General features: G+C 40.3%; 1 protein-coding gene and 1 long non-coding RNA gene across 2 annotated transcripts; one reads left to right on the top strand and one right to left on the bottom strand.

Moving 5' to 3' along the window:
* Nucleotides 1-9,529: 9,529 nt before the first annotated feature.
* LOC124269674 (protein FAM47E-like) lies at nucleotides 9,530-18,469 on the bottom strand. Its single transcript, XM_046704709.1, has 10 exons — nucleotides 18,454-18,469; nucleotides 17,953-18,067; nucleotides 15,586-15,742; nucleotides 15,035-15,256; nucleotides 14,588-14,745; nucleotides 13,925-14,030; nucleotides 12,368-12,625; nucleotides 11,012-11,176; nucleotides 10,289-10,366; nucleotides 9,530-10,129 (listed from the first exon to the last, which is right to left on the bottom strand). The coding sequence occupies exons 2-10, from the start codon at nucleotides 18,021-18,023 to the stop codon at nucleotides 9,983-9,985; spliced, it is 1,362 nt and encodes a 453-aa protein (XP_046560665.1). The 5' UTR covers nucleotides 18,024-18,067; nucleotides 18,454-18,469; the 3' UTR covers nucleotides 9,530-9,982.
* A 1,991-nt stretch (nucleotides 18,470-20,460) lies between these two features.
* On the top strand, nucleotides 20,461-20,829 carry LOC124269676. The gene is made up of 2 exons (XR_006896569.1): nucleotides 20,461-20,542; nucleotides 20,791-20,829. It is a non-coding gene; the product is annotated as an uncharacterized LOC124269676 (long non-coding RNA).
* Nucleotides 20,830-20,838: the final 9 nt, after the last annotated feature.

The following is a 20,838-nucleotide window of genomic DNA, read 5'->3' as shown; positions in this document are numbered from 1 at the left end:
CCTACTGCCGTGGTGGAATCGTGTATCATGGAAAGAAATGGATGCATAAACTGATACCTTCATTTTGGGGATCGGGGCCGTCGGTGCAGATGTTCGTCTGGTTTCCCGTGATATATTCGAGTGTACTGTTGTGCGATGTCACACCCGCTGTTAATGGAGGTGTTACGCAATTTTCAGCATTATCTCCGCATGAAGTACAGTTCAACGAGAACTGGTCACACGATCCGGTTTTGCAGCTTTGAGGACAATATTCCTGGCAGAATATCCCTGCAAATCCACTCCTACATCCTTCAGAGCACTTGAGTTGACCTTGAAAGTACTCGCAAATTCCGTTTTTACACCTCTCACTACAAACAGATTTACACTTATCTGCGCGCCATTCCTTGCCACATTGTCTCGGACACCTGAAGCATGCCTCATTGCCCATCTCGCACGTGTCCCCACATGGCTGACAGTCCACCTGTACGTCATCTATGGAACAGTATTGATGTCCTGTAAGTATAACAACATTGATTCACTGTCAAAACGGGACCCAACACTTTACTCGTGAAGGAATATATACATTTCGTATGATTACTCGACTGATATTTTCCCAGTATTTCCTTCATACTGCTATTGCAATGCGAAGTGGTTAGAAAGTTAACGATGTGGTTTGAAGTAAACGATCTGTTTATAAGATTATTGCACTTATGTGTGTGTGTGTGTGTGTGTGCGCGCGCGCGCGTGCGTGCGTGCGTGCGTGCGTGTGTGTGTGTGTGTGTGCTTCTGGCTTCTGTGTGATCGTTCTTGTGCGTTCATGCGTGCTTGTTTGTGGGTGAGTGTGGGTGGGTGGGTGAGTGTCACATTTGATATGTAGGTGGATATCCACATTTGGCCGATACACTGATACAAGTAAAATACGGGCGGAAGCTACCTTCTCATTCACTCATTGTCTTGATGACAAAATTCTGTTATTATGTAGTTTCTTCTTCCGTTTGAATATACATGTACATAGGACAGCCACGGATGAGCCTATCGTATTAGTCTACTTACAGACAGACAGACAGACAGACTGACACTTTATTCGGTAATATACGGCCTTATGGCCCATTTTACAGTTAATATATGACGTATTTATAATGTCACGTGAGTGCAAATTGAAGTAAGTAACTAGCAATGAAATATATGTTTTAGCACTGCTGCAACTGAATGTATAACAAGAGGATTTTGAAAGTTTAAAAACTTTACCATTAAGATATTGTTTTTATGGACATGTTTAATATGTGGAAGATATTTCTATCTCAGATCTTTTTCACAAACTAATAATACATGAAATTCATCTTCTATAAGGCCCAATAAACTGTTTGTACATTTAATTAGATCAATATAGCGTTGTTTATACCTTCTAGAAAAATTGACATTTAAATTGTGTTGGGAAAGTCTAAATTTACACATGGCTCTTATCAAATCCTTATTTTCTAATGATGTTAATATTTCTTTGGTTCTATAGCTGACTTAATCGAATTATAATAACATAACAAGGATGAAGATGAAATACTATTGTGCCAGTTTTGATACATATCTTGTAATTTATTTTTAATGAAAATAGAAGTAACTCTTTATCACCGAAGTCTTGCGCAATAAAAAGCAAAGATCCAACATTTGAAACCCACATACAACTGGTTTTACATTATCATCAAGAGTTTTTGATATATTATACCATTGATAAGGATATCGTTGTCGTTCCATCTTTAATAATTTACTTCACTGAGAATGAAAAGAGGATAACGCCCTGTTTGGCCTAAAAAGGCCTTGTTAAAAGCGAACTTCCCAACCCGTAAAAAGCCTTTAAAATAAGATGATTGGACTTTCTCTGTTGCCTAATTATATTTAGTGCCCCATATCCCTGCACCATATCACAAAATCGGTGCAATTTTTCCATCAAAATAGAACATGCTGTAGAAAATGGAACATTTACATTTTTTTTTTTAAAATGTATATACTGGAATAACAGCTTTAGAAGCTCGACAAGCTAGACAGACACGGTTGGGCCTATCGTATTAGTCTACTTAGCTGGACAGAGTTGCGTCCCTTAGGCCAGCCAGAACCTGTGATCCTATTCGTGATAGAGAATTCGAATAGCCGATGCCCCCTGATTTTGTTTCCAGTTTTGTCGGAGCCATACCCATGCCCGTTGGTGTGACCCAAGTGGTGAATACACCTAAGATGTGTAATACTTTGAGCTTTCTTTCCACCCCGAGAAGTCTCACCGTGAGAACGAAAACACTATTTCAAGGGTAGTAAAGTAGAATTCGCTTATAAAACAGAAAACTTTATGGTTTGCAAATTCTTGTTTATGAGAAGTTGTCATGCACAGACAAGAAGCTGTGAGGTCGTATTATTGACTCATTAGCTGTTAGAATGTGGATAAAGCAGTTAGGGTTTGTTACTTACTCAATGCAGGATTATAGCAGATGTATTAAGACTTACCAGTTACCCACTGCAGGAACTGCAGCAGAATCAGCACCTCAGACAGAAGCATTCTTGTTTCAAAGACTTCATTCCACTGCGAAATCAGTTACAACCGGAATGGAATACAGATCCCGTTATAATTTCCTGTTTGGAATTCACAGACTACTGATTTCATCATTAACATAATAAAAACTGCAAACGGCCATTCCAAATCAGTGACACATTCAACGCAACGCAGCATCACAAGGCCTATCCTTTCTCTATCAACCAATCAAGAAATGCCAGTCCGTTAGAGGGCGTGGTCTATTTAATATGTGAATTGTTGGGTTAGCCAACGAAATGATATTTAATTCTTTACAATATATTTACGAAATGCAACTATTTGTTGTACCGATATTTTTAATCTTACTTGGGCGTTATTTGATTTGAACTGAGATAAAGAAAAAACAATGTAATGTATGTCCAATACAATTGACCTTACCACAGAGTTTTTAATTGGTTATGATTCTGCTATGTAACTAAAAAATCACAAAATATAATTCTTGTCATTGAAAAACTTGAGATAATCAGGCGCATGTGTTTTGGAATGGTTCACATCCTGCATTAGTAATGAAAACAACATTGAGAGATCGTAACCAATGTGACAATCTTAAATCAAACCACAAAACGAACATTCCATCACATCAAAATACCGAAACATCCCAGGTTTTTCTGGTATATGCGCATTAACACCTTGTTAGGTGCTAGTTCCCAAGGACAAAGATTAGTCCGCTGCATAGTGAAAATAGACAATATAGTTCCAACTGAAAGTTGTATGTTTGGAGTCGCATACTTACAATATTGCCTTTTACTATTGTTTTCACTACACCATGGGGGACACCAGAAATGGGCTTCACACATTGTACCTATGTGGGGAATCGAACCCGGGTCTTCGGCGTGACTGGCGAATGCTTTAACCATTAGGCCACCCCACCGCCCCTCAACATGTGTAGAACGCCTTAACAACACCCTTTTTGTTGGGGTGTCGGTATCGTACGCCACGTGGTATTTATTTCCTGGACGTTGTTTCCCATTTCCCCTTCAAATATTTACTTCAAATATTTAGTTTAATTCTATGACCTGACAAGTACTCACAAGTCGAGGTCCATACAGATGAGAACTGAAGTTAAAGAACTCCTTTAAGGAGTATAGTTGCGGGACATTAACAAGCTTTATCGACGAGTGACCGAGGCGGTTGGCCCTTCGGTAACCGATGACCACTATTTTTAAAGTGCCAAAAAAAATTGATATTGAAACCTTCGGCGATCAAAATATATATTTGTATTATTACTAGTACAGGTAGTGTATGACGAGGAAACAAACACAAAGAGACTGATAATATATATCTTTACCGTATGAAATTCTCAAAATTATCCTTTCTCGAAACCGCGCACGATTACAGTGCAAGAGCAAACCGCCGTGTTTATCGAAGAATAGTACAAACTGACTTGTAGTAGTATAAGGAAACACAGCCAGACCGAATAGGAGGGTCAAGGGTGTGGGGTGGGGGTGTGCGGTGTGGGCATGGCTTACAGGGAGAAAGTTTATTATATGACCATTGAAACTCTCGTAAAAACGGGAGAAGGTGCAGTGTGTGCACCCCTACGCTATTAGTTGTGTGGTCATTACAACCCTGTGAGTCCTTTATGATCAAAACATCCAGACAAAGTACCGTTGTCAGTGTTCCAAGTTTCCCCTTGTATGCATTCTCTTCCCACAGAGGTTACTCAAGTCATGTATTTCCACGTACCATTCTCTTCCCACAGAGGTTACTCAAGTCATGTATTCCCACGTACCATTCTCTTCCCACAGACGTTACTCAAGTCATATCTTCCCACGTACCATTCTCTTCCCACAGAGGTTACTCAAGTCATGTCATCCCATGTACCATTGTCTTCTCACAGAGGTTACTCAAGTCATATCTTCCCACGTACCATTCTCTTACCACCGAGGTTACTCAAGTCATGTCATCCCACGTACCATTCTCTTCCCACAGAGGTTACTCAAGTCGTATCATCCCACGTACCATTCTCTTCACACAGAGGTTACTCAAGTCATATCTTCCCACCCACGTACCATTCTCTTCCCACAGAGGTTCCTGAAGTCATATCTTCACACGTACCATTCTCTTCTAACAGAGGTTACTCAAGTCATATCTTCCCACGTACCATTGTCTTCCCACAGAGGTTACTCAAGTCATATCTTCCCACGTACCATTCTCTTCCCACAGAGGTTACTCAAGTCATATCTTCCCACGTACCATTCTCTTCCCACAGAGGTTACTCAAAGTCATATCTTCCCACGTACGTACCATTGTCCTTCCCACCATTCTCTTCCCACAGAGGTTACTCAAGTCATATCTTCCCACGTACCATTCTCTTCCCACAGAGGTTACTCAAGTCATATCTTCCCACGTACCATTCTCTTCCCACAGAGGTTACTCAAGTCATATCTTCCCACGTACCATTCTCTTCCCACAGAGGTTACTCAAGTCATATCTTCCCACCCACGTACCATTCTCTTCCCACAGAGGTTACTCAAATCATATCTTCCCACCCACGTACCATTCTCTTCCTACAGAGGTTACTCAAGTCATATCTTCCCACGTACCATTCTCTTCCCACAGAGGTTACTCAAGTCATATCTTCCCACGTACCATTGTCTTCCCACAGAGGTTACTCAAGTCATAACTTCCCACGTACCATTCTCTTCCCACAGAGGTTACTCAAGTCATATCTTCACACGTACCATTCTCTTCCCACAGAGGTTACTCAAGTCATATCTTCACACGTACCATTCTCTTCCCACAGAGGTTACTCAAGTCATTATTGATTTCTTCATCCTGACTATAAGTCTATCCTGACGATTCGTTTTTATTCCATTCTTACCAAATAATCTAACCGAGTAACCTCTGTGGGAAGAGAATGCTTGTATCATTGCTGTTGGGCTGTCCCCTGAGATCACATGGATACACCCTTAAGGCCTAGTGCTGGCACATGGAAAATAATGGTTTTCTTCTCTTTATTCAGTTATATAGATGTGTATTCACTGAAGTGCTCATTGTTATGTATTGTTGTACAGGACCCTGAATCAATATAAAACACGAGAACTATAGAATTATCAGTAACTTCTTTGAGTGGCATTTAGAATCTGGAGTGATGAACAAAGGGGAGAGTTCTATGGATATACAATTAACTTCTTTATTATCAGTGTGAGCGAAGTTTCGGTGTAGCTGCTAACATCGTTCTCAGGCACGTGATCCCCGTTGTTCAGAATTATCAGTGCCGAGTATCTGCAGATACCAATGGTCGTACGAGGCAAACATGGTGGTACGTAAAAAGTGTCAGGCAAGCGATAAATTATGTTGGATTTTAAACGTCCGTGTGAAACCGTGCATGAGGTTCAAAACTGAGATTCAGATCTGGGTTTTTTTTCAGTTTCGGAAGAACAAAAATGAATATATAAATAGTGTGCTGGATAATAGGTTATGTGAATTGATGTGTATTAATTAATTATTGGAGGGAAGTATTTACAGCATCTCTAATATTTATCATATTCTGCGACACCAGAAATGGCCTTTACTCATTGTGCCCATGTGGAGAATCGAACTCGGGTCTTCGGCGTGACTAGCGGACGCTTTAACCACAAGGCTACCCCGCCGTCTTATGTATTTTCAACTCATCGACGCATCAGTATTGGAGTGAGTGATTGAGTGAGTATGGTTTAACGCCGCTTTTAGCAATATTCCTGCAATATCACGGCGGGGGGACACCAGAAATAGGCTTCACACATTGTACCCATGTGGGTAATCGAACCCGGGTCTTCGGCGTGACTAGCAGACGCTTTAACCACAAGGCTACCCCGCTGCCCTGGATATTTTCAACTCATCGACGCATCTTGTTGGAACTCACGGGGGCAGCTGAGAAGTCTTGTGACTCATATCTACATCTGTGCCTAAAACTGGACCCGTGAAGATCCGGGTAAAAATATTGATCTTCAGTAACCCATGCTTGTCGTAACAGGCGACTAACGGGATCGGGTGGTCAGACTCGCTGACTTGGTTGACACATGTCATCGGTTTCCAATTGCACAAATTGGTGCTCATGCTGTTGATCACTGGATCCAGACTCGAATATATTATTTACAGACCGCCGCCATATAGCTGGAATATTGCTGAGTGCGGCGTAAAACTAGACTCACTCACTCATTCACTCGCCTAAAACTGGAGGGTAGCGTCTGTACCAACAGTGCGCCATGAGGACAATGTCTGTTCACCAGTGGTGAATGTTCCAAGCATGTTGAGGTATACAGGTTTCAGCTTGTGTTTGCTACGTGTCTCTTGTAACTGCTCCGAACTTTCACTTGTTTATGTACAATTGCAAGTACATCAAGTTATATGCATAAACACAGGCTGCTCACAATTAAGTTATAAGCCAAGGTTCCACCACCACAGCCCAAGTTTCATTTCAGTAACAGTATGGTGGACAATCGGAGGAAATGACACGTGGCTTGTCAACGGAACCTTCGTTATTATACCATAATGTATTATGGGGGCCAAGTACAATAAACATGATGTTTAATGTACCAAGCATAATCTACGGGGAATGAGATCTGCACTCCTGCCAGGCCAAGGTGGAGGTGATACCGCCTCTAGACGTAGGATATCACCAACGACACGTGCACGATGTGGCCTTGCTTTGTCACCTTGTGTTCAGAGGATGATTATCAAATTGCGGTGACGCATCGTTGTCCATTGAGATTTTGTCTGGTCGCCACAAAGTCATGTGATGGTGTATGGTCATGTGATAGGCACACCCACACCACAAATGAACCTCCACCGAACGGCACTTGCTCCAAGATATTCCGCTGTGCCAAAGTATTGTTTATGCGGCATCAGTTATGAACGAAAGAAATCGAGTTTCGTCCGCCCAGACGACTCTTCCCAAATGGCCTCAAATTCCAGTGATGTCAAGCTTGATACGATGTAACAACGGACGTCTGATAGCTCGTCTGGTCCTTTTCCCGGCCAGTTATTCGGACCGTTCTGGTAGACGAACGACGATGTGGAAGCCACTGTTTTTAACACCCCACCTGACATGAACGGATGAAGTGCTGTGAATCTGAGAGGGACTGTATCCTCTTGAAATTATCACTTACTGAATTTTCATGTAACAATCCTTTTCGCAGATAACAGCGTCCTACATGTAACATTGTGAAAATACTTCCAAAATGAAAACTAACCCAGACAATTGGTTGATACATACAGAAGCAATTTCTTAGAAGTGATATAACAGTACATCACCGGGTGTGATTTGATTTAACTCAAATAAAACTACATATCAATGAAATAACATGCGTGTTTCTCTTTTCATCATGACCCCTTTGGTATCCACAGTAAAATGACTATTTCTATCAGTTGGTCATAATGTCTGAAACAGGACAGGATTTGGGTTAGAACTAGTAGCAAGATGTGACCAAAGGGATCCAGAGGTCACGCTCAGTGATGTCTTGTCATGATACCCTGACGATGCGGATCCAGAGGTCACGCTCAGTGATGTCTTGTCATGATACCCTGACGATGCGGATCCAGAGGTCACGCTCAGTGATGTCTTGTCATGATACCCTGACGATGCGGATCCAGAGGTCACGCTCAGTGATGTCTTGTCATGATACCCTGACGATGCGGATCCAGAGGTCACGCTCAGTGATGTCTTGTCATGATACCCTGACGATGCAGATCCAGAGGTCACGCTCAGTGATGTCTTGTCATGATACCCAGGCGATGTGGATCAGAGGTCACGCTCAGTGATGTCTTGTCATGATACCCTGACGATGCGGATCCAGAGGTCACACTCAGTGATGTCTTGTCATGATACCCTGACGATGCAGATCCAGAGGTCACGCTCAGTGATGTCTTGTCATGATACCCTGACGATGCAGATCCAGAGGTCACACTCAGTGATGTCTTGTCATGATACCCTGACGATGCGGATCCAGAGGTCACGCTCAGTGATGTCTTGTCATGATACCCTGACGATGCGGATCCAGAGGTCACGCTCAGTGATGTCTTGTCATGATACCCTGACGATGCGGATCCAGAGGTCACGCTCAGTGATGTCTTGTCATGATACCCTGACAATGCGGATCCAGAGGTCACGCTCAGTGATGTCTTGTCATGATACCCTGACAATGCGGATCCAGAGGTCACGCTTAGTGATGTCTTGTCATGATACCCTGACGATGCGGATCCAGAGGTCACGCTCAGTGATGTCTTGTCATGATACCCTGATGCAGATCCAGAGGTCATGCTCAGTGATGTCTTGTCATGATACCCTGACGATGCGGATCCAGAGGTCACGCTCAGTGATGTCTTGTCATGATACCCTGACGATGCAGATCCAGAGGTCACGCTCAGTGATGTCTTGTCATGATACCCTGGCGATGACGGATCCAGAGGTCACGCTCAGTGATGTCTTGTCATGATACCCTGATGATGCGGATCCAGAGGTCACGCTCAGTGATGTCTTGTCATGATACCCTGACGATGCGGATCCAGAGGTCACGCTCAGTGATGTCTTGTCATGATACCCTGACGATGTGGATCTTTGCTCACAATGTCAACCACTGAGTTGTCTGGTTCAGGCTCAGCTATGTATAAGCCACCATCATTTGGATGACTGCATTATTTACATTAAAACAAACAAACAAAACAAACAAATATTTAAGTTTGAAACAAGAGTTCTTCTGCATCAAGAAACTAAACTGCTTTTGCACAATGTTATCATTTATGGGAGGAGGGGTAGCCTAATGGCTAATGTGTTTGCTCATCACGCTGAAGATCTGGGTTTGATTCCCAACATGGGTACCATGTGCAAAGCCCATTTCTGGTGTCCCCTGTCAGGATGTTGCTGGAATAGTGCTAAAAGGGGTTTAAAACTAGACTCACTCACTCACTATTATTATTCAACTGTCCAGTTTTCTCATAAAACATTTTGGTATGCTAGACTATGCTGACAAAGCAGAAACAACATCACACATGTTCATGCCTTTGATATATTGATATGACATCCATCACAGTTTATGTACATATAATACAAAACAGAATAGTAAAATAAACAAGGACATAACCAAGTGAAATATGCTCAATATTCTTCTCAATATCTACTAATAATTTCATTAACCTAAAGATTTGGAGTCAAAGAAAATATTCAGATAAATCATTTTCATTACAAAATTCCTATTGCAATCCAGTGAATACAACATTCATGATTGTGTTTCATACAGTACAGCAGAGTGTATAAAAAATAACAATAGTTTTTCTTGATACATTTACCGGTCTGAGACGGCTGACAGCATTAATGCAACTGAAGGAATTCTTTGTCACAGAAATGTGCTGTTAAAAAGGTAAAACTTCCAAATATTTTAATTTGAACACAAGCATCATCCATGCGTTCCAGATGCAAGTTTAACAAGGAGTATCACAGCTACTTGGTCAAAGTGTTATGGTTTCAGCTAGGTCTTGGCCGACCTCTTCCTCCGGTTTGATGTTCTTTTGCTGTTTTGCCTGTAACTCTGCCTCCAACTTCCTCTGTTCTTCTTCTGCTTGCTTTGTCTGAATGTCTGATACTTGCTCCAGAAACTGCAAAGCATATCATTAAAATAATGTATATATGAAAGGCAAGCCTTTGTTATTTTGTTGGTTTTCATATCAAGCAGCCACACACGCACGCACACACACACACACACACACAGAGATGATTTGAGCATGGAATACTGTTGTAATATCGACATTGTTTACCTCCGGTTTCCTTGTATTCTTCTTGTCTATGAATTCCATGAAAGCATTGGAGCCATGCATCTGTGACAACTCGAGGTTCTGGGGAGACAACAGAACCAGAATAATCATCATGGCTTACACGTTCTGCAGAACAACTGGTGTTTTCAGGGTGAAGTATCGGGTGTACTTTTGAAAGTAAGAAACTTGTTTGAATGAAGATATAAGAAATCATCAGTATAACAAATGTAACTCCTCACAATCGTATTACGACATACAATTACTAGCCTCAGTTAAAGACAACAAGAAATGGCCTTAGCAAAAACAATTTCCACTAATTATTAAGCATTGATATAATGGTACACAGAAACTTCTCATTAATACATAACCATTAATAGGTAGCTGGATCAGTGCAACCCAAGAAGATCTGCGTTAGAATTGATCTTCAGTAACCCATGCTTTTCAGAACAGGCTTAATTAACGGATGCTTTTCGGGATCATGTGGTCACGCTCACTGACTTGGTTGACACATGTCATTGTATCCCAATTGCGTAGATCGATGCTGTTGATCACTGGATTGTCTGGCCCAGGCTTGATTATTTACAGACCGCCGCCATATAGCTGGAATATTGCCGAGTGCGGCATAAAACTAAACTCACTCACTCACTGGATCAGTGCAGGAGTTTGTGAGACACACAGTAGTAAATCTGACCTGTATGTAGGACATTTTCAACATGTCTCACATACCAAATCATGGCTTTTCTTCTTGGCCTCAGACATCTCCTGGTTCTTTAGTTCCTTGGGGTCGATGAGAGCATCGTCCCACTGCCGCCTCTGCCATGACTTGGGGTTGAGATACCATGCCCCGTATTTGAACTTCACCCAGCTGGGTTGGTATGTTCCCGTGTACAACTGTCAAGAAAACACTTAACATCAAAACTGACAGTGTTTTTTCAAAGTAATTTCAGTCAAGGGGAAATGAACAACTTCAGCAGTGGATCTACTTCTTTTGAGGAGAAAGAATTCATAATACATACCACATAATCTCATCAATATCAGATCTTTTACTCTACTATCATACTTCTCTGCATGGAATTCTGATTTGGACGAGGTCTCATCAAGCGTACTTTCAAATCAACCAATCAGTGTTTGGGGTTCTCAACTCTCGGTACATGGACCTCCAATTGCAAAATATAAAGATATGATGGTATATTGTTGTTGATATTCTATGTTGTTTTATGTGCATCTCCATCTTTAAGGGTTTATGATCATGGGTGTATTTGTGCTCCATGATGGATTCAAAATATTACAACTGAGGAAGCAAAGAAGCTAAACTGACACATTTGAGAAATCTGACATTTGACTGGAATCTTCTCCCGAATCACTGAGTTTTCACAGTTAACACATATTTCACCTTCTGTGGAGGTATCCTCATGCAGCAAGGTATTGCATCAGTGACAAAAATGGAGTCATAGAGAATAATTTGAATTTACTACCCACGTGGTCAAAGTATGGGTAACTGCATACTAATCTCAGACGTCACACAAGTGTCGTATCACATTGACCTGTGTCGTAACGATTTCATTGATTGATTGGATAACCGATGACTTCTCAATTAGGTCACGTCGTAACAGAACTACTTTTCTCATTCATAACAAACATGTGAATTCCTTCATTCTACAACTTATATGCATTGTTGGAATGTAAACATTGCGAACGTTGCCCTATCACTGTTTAATTGTGAGTCGAACTGAGACATTATATCCGTCGAAAAACATAAACGCAAAGTTTCCACCAGATGTTACCAACTCGTGACCTTCCTATGGTTTTTGACATCGCTTTCGCTCAGTCAGATACCATAAGGAAAGACACTTGTTTCGTATAATTCGTATGTAATGAGACCTCGTGTAGTATTCTCTATGTATGTCTCACATCCAGTAAACTTTATCCATGCCACTTATGAATTTGGAGGAACATTGAACAAAGCATGGGTATTATGTTTACCCTTGCCTTTTCTCCCAAATTTGAATTTTTGGGAAGAGTTAAAGACATATTTCATGGATTCAAACAACATTATATAACAGGAGTATCAGTGGAACCAACCCATCTCTTCTCCTTCTCCTCAGACTGGGGCAGGTTCTTGTTGGTCTGCTGCTGTTGAGGTGCTGCAGCTGACATTCTCAGCTCCTGTGGCACGTTGGTCAGCTCGACAACGTGAATCGGAACAGACAGAGCTGGCTTGGTTTCGTAGCCGCTGGCAAACAGACTGGTGATGGTCGATTCTTCAATGTTGTTGGACTCGCCGCCCAGACTTGCCACCCAGTTGCAGAAGTCATTGGTGACATTGGTGATGTGCTCTTCCTGTGGAGAGAAGGGAGATAATCAAATAAAATTGTTCATCCTCCAGCTTCAGCAGTTTGCATCCCAGGCCTGTCCTTCAATCCACTTCCAGGACAGGAAAATATTTTGCAAACCAATTTTATGGCTATTGGCCTGAAATTATGGTAATGGCAGATTCTGTTGTTAGTAAGGCATTTAATCGTTTAAGTGTGTTTGGTGCTAAACAAATTTACAAGAGATGATTAGGATCATACACAGCAACTTAAATTTGTTGTCAGAGATCATGCAGGAATGAACAAACTCAACATAGATGAATAGATACAAGGCAATAATCTGCTGAAATATTGCAGTTTTCTGTAAAACAAACCTATGATAATATCATTACACTGGGCTTCTCTGGTCAGTGCAAGCGTATTGGAGGAGGATGATGATTCTTACGCTCAATTCAGTAAATGAACTACACAGGCTTACTAGAAACAGTGAACACTGGTTATAAAATACACCCGGGACTCATCATGGATACCCAACATTTTACAAATGCACATAAAGCAATAATATAAACTAAGGATTGAAGCATCTTCTTCTTCATTGGTATTTCTATCAGTGAAAAACAAGTCAGCTCTAGAAAGCCACACCATTAGTTATAACTGTACTTTATCATTAGTTATAACAGCTGTTGTACCATTAGTTATAACTGCACTTTACCATTAGTTATAACAGCTGTAATGTACCATTAGTTATAGCTGGAATTTACCACTAGTTATAGCTGTAATTTACCGTTAGTTATAACTGTAATTTACAACACTAGTTACAGCTGTAATTTACTGTTAGTTATAACTGTAATTTAACACTAGTTATAACTGTACTTCAACGCTAGTGATAACTGTACGCTACCATTAGTTATATTTGGACTATACCATTTCTAATAGCTGTACTATATTATTAGTTACATCTGAAATATACCATTAGTTACATATGGACTATACCACCAGTTATAAATGTACTATATCACTTGTTATATCTGCACTACACCATTACTTACAGCTGGACTATACTATATTAGCAAAAATGTACTTAAATGTAATTTTTTATTGCCAGTTTGAGAAGTCTATTGTCAATTGCTGCAGACTTATATCTGCTGAATATCAACGTTTGAGCAGGTCTAGATACATCCCTGGTTAACATGTAACAAGAAAGTTGATGTTACATAAGCATAAAGGACAGTCACAAGTTGTACTGATCAGATATAAACTTGGTGACAACCCTTTGCAGTCCAAACATTCAGAGTTTGCTCACATGCCAGGGAGGCAGACAACCTACTTGAGAGGGGGAACTGGACCTCTTCTCATTTGTTTTCCTCTTGTCCTTCTTCTCTTCCTTACGAGGCAGCCATCGGTAAGGGTTCCTTACGGCCCCCTCCTCCAGCCTGTACAAACAACACACTCGTCTCAGTGGCAGGTGATGCCAGGAATAGATATCCTCAGGAATATAAAAAGGGGCATGTTTTACAGCTGGTGATTATTGACATAACGAAAGCCATCATTCCTGAATCTATGAGCGCAGGTAGTGTGCTTACTGACTGACTGACTGACTGAGTTTGGTTTTACGCCGCTTTTAGCAATATTCCAGCAACATCTCGCCAGGGGACACCAGAAATGGGCTTCACACAATGTGCCCATGTGGGGAGTCGAACCCGGGTCTTTGTCGTGACGAGCCAATGCTTTAACCATTAAGCTACCCAACCGCCCCTAGTGTGCTGACAGTAAATCTGTACTTGTAAAAGGCTGTAATTTAACCCATGATCATATTCAGCCATTCAGCAACATTGTCCAAGGATTTCATGTAATTATATGCACTATGTTGTATTGAGCTTTCCCTTCAAATATGAGGTGGTCTGTCAGCTAAGGGAAGCAACACTGCACAGCAAGTTGTGCCCCCATGTTGACAAGGCACTGAAGACTCAGAACACAATCTCTGACTCACTCTGTGTCCACACGCTCAGTTGTAGCTGGCTCAGTTGACTTGGGCTGTTCTATCTCTTGAGCACTCTGGGTTGATATTGACCCCTCTGTGACCAGTGACCCTTCCTCCGACCCCATGTTCATTTCAGGGTCAAGGATGTCAACGATATCCTCAAACAACTGTTAAATATTCAAAAAAGATGAAATCAAAAAGCAAATGAAAAGTGAATAAATTTCCATTTAAACAGGTTGCTTACTGCTAATGGCAAAAGCGAATGACACTAGTGATCACACTAAAGAAACACTGTTCGGGAACCTAATAATAATATTATATAATATTTTATAAAAACAACTACAGTTATTTTTTAATTATAAAAGAGAGTCATTTCCATGTGTAACTATAGTAACAGAAGAGGTAATTCAATTGTTAAGGGGGGTCACAAAAACATTAAGTGTCATGTGTGCTGACCTCTGGAGGTACACTCTCCTCCAGATGAGGATAGAGAGCCAGTGGATGCTGCAGCAAGCCATACTCTATCTCCTCAATGTGTTCTCTCCTCTGCTGCTGTTGTGGAGTAATCTGAGAGTAACACACTTGGTACTTGTCAAAGCGGTTCCGCATGGCTGGCTGCTTGACTGGGGAGACATTCTCACTGCTGCCTGTCACATTGGGACCAGGTCCTTTCTCACCCTGTTTAGAACAGAGTTCAGGGTAAGGAGTCAGTTTGGAATTTATCTCTGATTACTTGACAAAACTGGCTTCTTGTTGATAAGCTGTTAGTTGATATTTTTTTCCATGTCAATAAAATGTATAAAAAGCTATTTTAACCATTTCTGGTTCCTTAGAAAAAGAATTATATAACATTGAGAATGAATGTGTTTGTAAGTAACTATTCATCAGGACTTGCACTGGGGCATTCTGAAACTGCAAAATGCAACCTCATTTATGTACCTACTTGGACTCAAAGCATGTTATTAAGTTTCATATTCTGAAAAACTACCTTGTGGTCATGGCAATACCTTTATGAAAACATCGCCTTCGACTGCAGGAGGTAGACCATCTCTGAAATCATCAAGGCCATCCTTGAGAAACACCCAGTTCCTTCCCACAAGGCTCTTGGATGTGTCATTTGGACTTAGTGACTTGATAAACTTGGTTCTTAGTCGCTCCTTGTACCTATTTTATTCATAAAACAAATTTTATAAAACCAATACATGAAAATGTGTAAGTTAGGTTCATCTTTGTGAGGATTCAAAGCCCATTGAAGTAAAGAAAATGACACAGGTCTTACCCGTTTACCTCTTTAGTGAGGAAGGTAGGGTGCTGACTGCTGAGAATGTTTAGGAAATATGTTCATCATCAATGGAAACACATTGAGCCCAACTAAGACATACATGTATTTAGTTGTATCATCAATGAAAATAGGAACAATTACATACAAAAACAATGCTTTTAATCCACCCCCAGGATCAGCCATGAACACAATGTATTACACCCAAAATGTGTCATTTCATTTATATAATCGATACATTAATCAGTGGAATATTCTGTGTGTGCGGTGAATTGCAACATCCCCAGTAACTGCATGACATTATAGGCATCCTAACTACTGCTACATCGATAACAACAAGCGCCTAAAGTTCAGTTTATGCACATTTACAGGGGTTATAGCTAAAACGGCACCACAGCAGAACGGCACCAAAATCGTTTGGTGAAAACGGCACCGTATTGGCGAAAACGGCTACTGATTTCTGAGCTAAAACGGCACCATATACAAAACACAGTATGATGTTGACTTTTATATTTTAGTTTGTTTAATTAAAACATTAGCAATCAACATATATAAAACACAGTATGACGTTGACTTGTGGTTTTTATTTCATTTCATAACATTAGCAAGATTATATCACGTGATATAGCTGGAATATTGCTAAAAGCGGAGTAAAATCATAACTCACTCACTGACCCATTGCATTAAAATAACAAGATTATAAAGACGATAACAAAAGCACCGTCAACATAACACATAACACATGTTCACACGTCAAAGTCCATATTTGGCCGGATGCTTATACAGTGTATATCCCATGAATGTCTTCAGTTTGGGCGATTTGAGTTGAGTAAATGTACTTAAATCATCAAATGTTGTGATGTTTTCACGCTAAATTGGCATGCTTTTCCAATCACTGTCGGCACAGTAGATGTTTTGACTATCGAAACATTCTACAAGCCGATTATCGGCTATGGGATTCACTTTACAATCACTGTCGGCAGGATAGACTCATTCATTATCTAACCACACTGGAATCCGATTATCAGTTAACACAAACTTTCCAATCACTGTCGGCAGAGTAGATGCATTCCAAAATTCTGTATTCAGATTATCTAATGACAAATAAGATTTTCCCAATAATTAAGATTATTATTTGCTGCCGTTTTCGCCATAAGATTTGTAGCCGCTTTCGCCAAGTCGAGGTTCCGTTATGTCCAAATGGTGCCGTTTTCGCCAGGTGCCGTTTTGCTGTGGTGACGTTTTAGCCTGATCCCCATTTACAGTGATTCAGCTTGCTTGTGATTTACCTGTATAAAGCAAACAGGAGAACGCCGAATTCATGTTATATATGTACATTTTTCTGATGCACATTTCGGAAAGATAACCCCCGGAATTTTTTATCATTCTATGCCTAAAATCTATAGTAAGAATATATGGGTTTTTTTATAGAAAGCCTGCACTAACCCTAACATAACGATAAATCTAAAGGTGAGGTGAGGTGAAATTGGGTTCAACGTCGTGCTTGAGAATATTTCGCTCATATGACGATGTGCATGCATGTGTATGTGCGGCTTCTTGTACTAGCCCAGACTTAAGCTGGTTTTATGCTAGCCCACTGAGATACCACGCCGCAGTGAAGCATGAATACCCCACACAGAAATATTATAGTCATACACATTATGCTGACTCCGAGCCGACCAGTCCTTGTTGTACCCATTAATGCCGAGCGCCAGGCAGGGACCAACAACTACAATATTTTAACGTCTTTTGGTAAGATGCGGTCGGGGATCGAACCCGCGACCTTCCGGGCGAACGCTCTAACCACTACACCACGGTGGCGGTCCTATATCTAAAGCTTAAACCTAACCCCTTGAAATAATCATAATAAATAAAATATACATTTCAAGCGGGGGCTACGGGCGAACACTTACCAGGAACCCTTTATAATTCATTAATGAAACAAGAAACGATGAACATCCGAACATTCACCTATCCTGGAGTCTGACTCCAGAGATGACAGAAGCACTAGCTCTTTCGTTTAATGTAGCAAAATCCAAAAACATAATAAAAATTGACCCAAACATGTCAGCGGCTTACAAAGAAAATATTTTACCAGGTCTGATGTTGTATCTTTTTATCTTTTTGGGTGTCGACAAGGGCTAAGTCATATTTAAGTTCAGCCATCTTCAGTTGTGTACTCCATCAGCCATTTGTTTACAGCCTGCTCACTGAAACCGGAAATTGGTAAAGTTGAAATGTAGTCCTTACGCATAAGATGCACTTCAAGGTACTTTAACCATACACTATACTATTCAATGTGTACGTACTATTAAACAGTTGAACTTTATCTCGTCATACGTATTTGTATCGTATTAGATCGTTTATCACTGAAAAATACACCGTGAGTAATTGTGTTTCCATAACAACAATTCATCCGCCAGTACTTCCGGTTAACTTTTCAACCAGAGTTTTGTTAATGCGCACAACATGTATACGCTTAACATTTTCATTGTAGACGGAACCAGGTCTAATATTATCATGACCGTGCACTTCCGTATTTTGAGGTCTCTCGTTCAACATGGTGTAATCAGCAAGTAATGTAAGTCACACGAACCTTCAAGGTGTTTGTCATCAGTAGTCTTTAATGTTTTCAGTCTGTTTTAGTTGGAAAAGTCTACTCTTATCGTTTTTGATGTTCCAAAGATTAACTAATGGACGCAGATTCAGTCGTAAATCACTTCTTTTGTCCTTTTTTCCAAGTGAACATCTAGACAATGCTAGGGTAGTTCAACGGCAAGTTCCTTTGGTTGACAGTCAAATCGGCCCAGCTACAAAATGCCCCAACAAATTTGGTCAAATTACCCCAATTTATTTAAAATGATTAAATATATGCCATAAATGCATAGTTTTTGTGGTTTTGTCAACTTCGATATTATATTCTGCATATAATAGTATCCAGGGTATATAGTAATACCTTAGTATATACCATACTTGTTGACAAAAACTATGCATTTACGGCCAATAAACATATTATACAAACATTTCGTTTTATTCTTGTAATTCTTTACACGTAAAGAAAATAGTTAAAGAATACCTTTTTTTGTAAAAGCATTAATAACATGCAAATAATTGGTATTACAGTGTTGTCTATACAGGAATATTACTTTTGGTCTTATCAATTTACCAATGGAACATTTATCAGAAATATTACTACGTAATATTACATGAAGAATATAAGTCGAAGCTGACAAAAACTATGCATATATGACATATATATAATCATTTTAAATAAATTGGAGCATTTTGACTACCCCCTGTGACAATTTTACCAAAACTCAGGGGCATTTTGTAGCTGGGGCGATTGGACTGGCACCTGTTCCATTTCACCAGCTTTTTCCTGCTTATTTAGTACACATTGTGAATGAGGGATGACAAACTTCTTCAGGTCAGCTGCAGAATATGGGATTTATATAATGAATGTGTCAACCATCTATAAGATCCAGGCTTTTACTTTCATGACCCATAATATTTGATATTCTATTAAAAGTTTCTGAACATTGGAACTTGGAATGGATTCTACCACAGCTACCGTTGAAAAACAAACCAATGGATATATTTGGGATTCAAAACGAAGTTCACTGAGCACTCTAATAATATTTTAATTTACAATTGGGATATGTTAGGAGAATACAAATTACAATGTATATCAAAATGTGTTTATGTCAAACAAAAATAACAATCATCCAATATAATAATGTTGCATAACATTGTGGTTTATAGACACATATTTATTTATTTACCCTCAAGTTGAAATGATTACCTCCCTCTGAATGTAGAATGAGGGCAGTTTTATGGATATACAACTTCTATATTCTGTATAGGCGACATTTTGACACAGATTCTAATGTCGTTGTCAATCATGGATTCTAATGTCGCTGCCACAAACGTGTGTCTCATGTCAGATTCCAGTGTAGGAATGCTATTTGAACTGCTTCTTGTACAGTGTAGAAAATGTAATATTTTCACTTATAATTGGTTCGGATTATTCCAATTGTACTTTATCTTCTCCACTCTACCTTATGTCTATCAAACACCAACTTGACATCATTGTATTGTAGAACCTACGACAAAGTAAATGTCTATGTGCCTTGTTATTTCCTTGCATTTTTTGACCGCCTCCGTGGTATAGTGGTTAGAGCGTCCGCCCGGAGAGCGGAAAGTCGCAGGTTCGATCCCCGACTGCGTCATACCAAAAGACGTTAAAATATGGTACTTGTTGGTCCCTGCCTGGCGCTCGGCATTAATGGGTACAACAAGGACTGGTCAGCTCGGAGTCAGTATAATATTTCTGTGTGGGGTATTCATGCTTCACTGCGGCATGGTATCTCAGTTGGCTAGCACTATAAAAGCGGCTTCAGTCTGGGCTAGTAGTACATGCAGCTGCACATACACGTACACATGCACCTACACGTACACCTCCTTGTGTCTATATTCAATTTCTATCGTTTTGTTCCTTTTCTTATTTACAGAAAAATGAAGTTTTTGTGCTGATAATATTTACAACATACAATCTGAACATGGCACATCCGTCCAGTGAGTTTAATGATCCCGAAGTACTTCGGGACATGTCTACAAATGCTGGGTGATGAAGGTTCCAAACAGGAAGTGAGGGTTGCAGTGGAGACGCTTCTGAAGCTGAGCAGGTGATTCTCTCATTCCATGTTGAGTAACCCTGTCTGTCAAGGGCCAAAGGAGCATGTGACATGAATCTGAGAGGTGGAATCTGATTGGTCCAACGGATGGACAAGCTCAGGATGATGAATGTTGTCTGAACAATCTTGGTTTATTCTATTTCTCCATCCCTTCCAAATCATTATACAATTCTCTTGCATGTTTTGGTTTGAAACAACAATATTTTGCATAATTATTTTTTGTCTAATTACCTATCCAGGAATCTGAGCAGCCACCCGGGTGATGAAAAGTACCGAAAGATCCGTGA

The sequence above is a fragment of the Haliotis rubra genome, unplaced genomic scaffold, assembly GCF_003918875.1.
Source record: "Haliotis rubra isolate DU_JTF1 unplaced genomic scaffold, ASM391887v1 Scf1463, whole genome shotgun sequence".
NCBI lineage: Eukaryota > Metazoa > Mollusca > Gastropoda > Lepetellida > Haliotidae > Haliotis > Haliotis rubra.
This window is presented reverse-complemented; position numbering and strand designations above follow the sequence as displayed.

Bases quoted from the DNA above. Each gene is read 5' to 3' on its own strand.
- LOC124269674 (XM_046704709.1), bottom strand. From the start codon at position 18,023: ATGGCTGAACTTAAATATGACTTAGCCCTTGTCGACACCCAAAAAGAT. The intron at 15,257-15,585 runs GTATTGCCATGA...TGTTCTAAACAG, and splicing joins AAGGCGATGTTTTCATAAAG to GGTGAGAAAGGACCTGGTCC. The intron at 12,626-13,924 runs GTAGGTTGTCTG...TTCTCTCCACAG, and splicing joins GGTCCAGTTCCCCCTCTCAA to GAAGAGCACATCACCAATGT.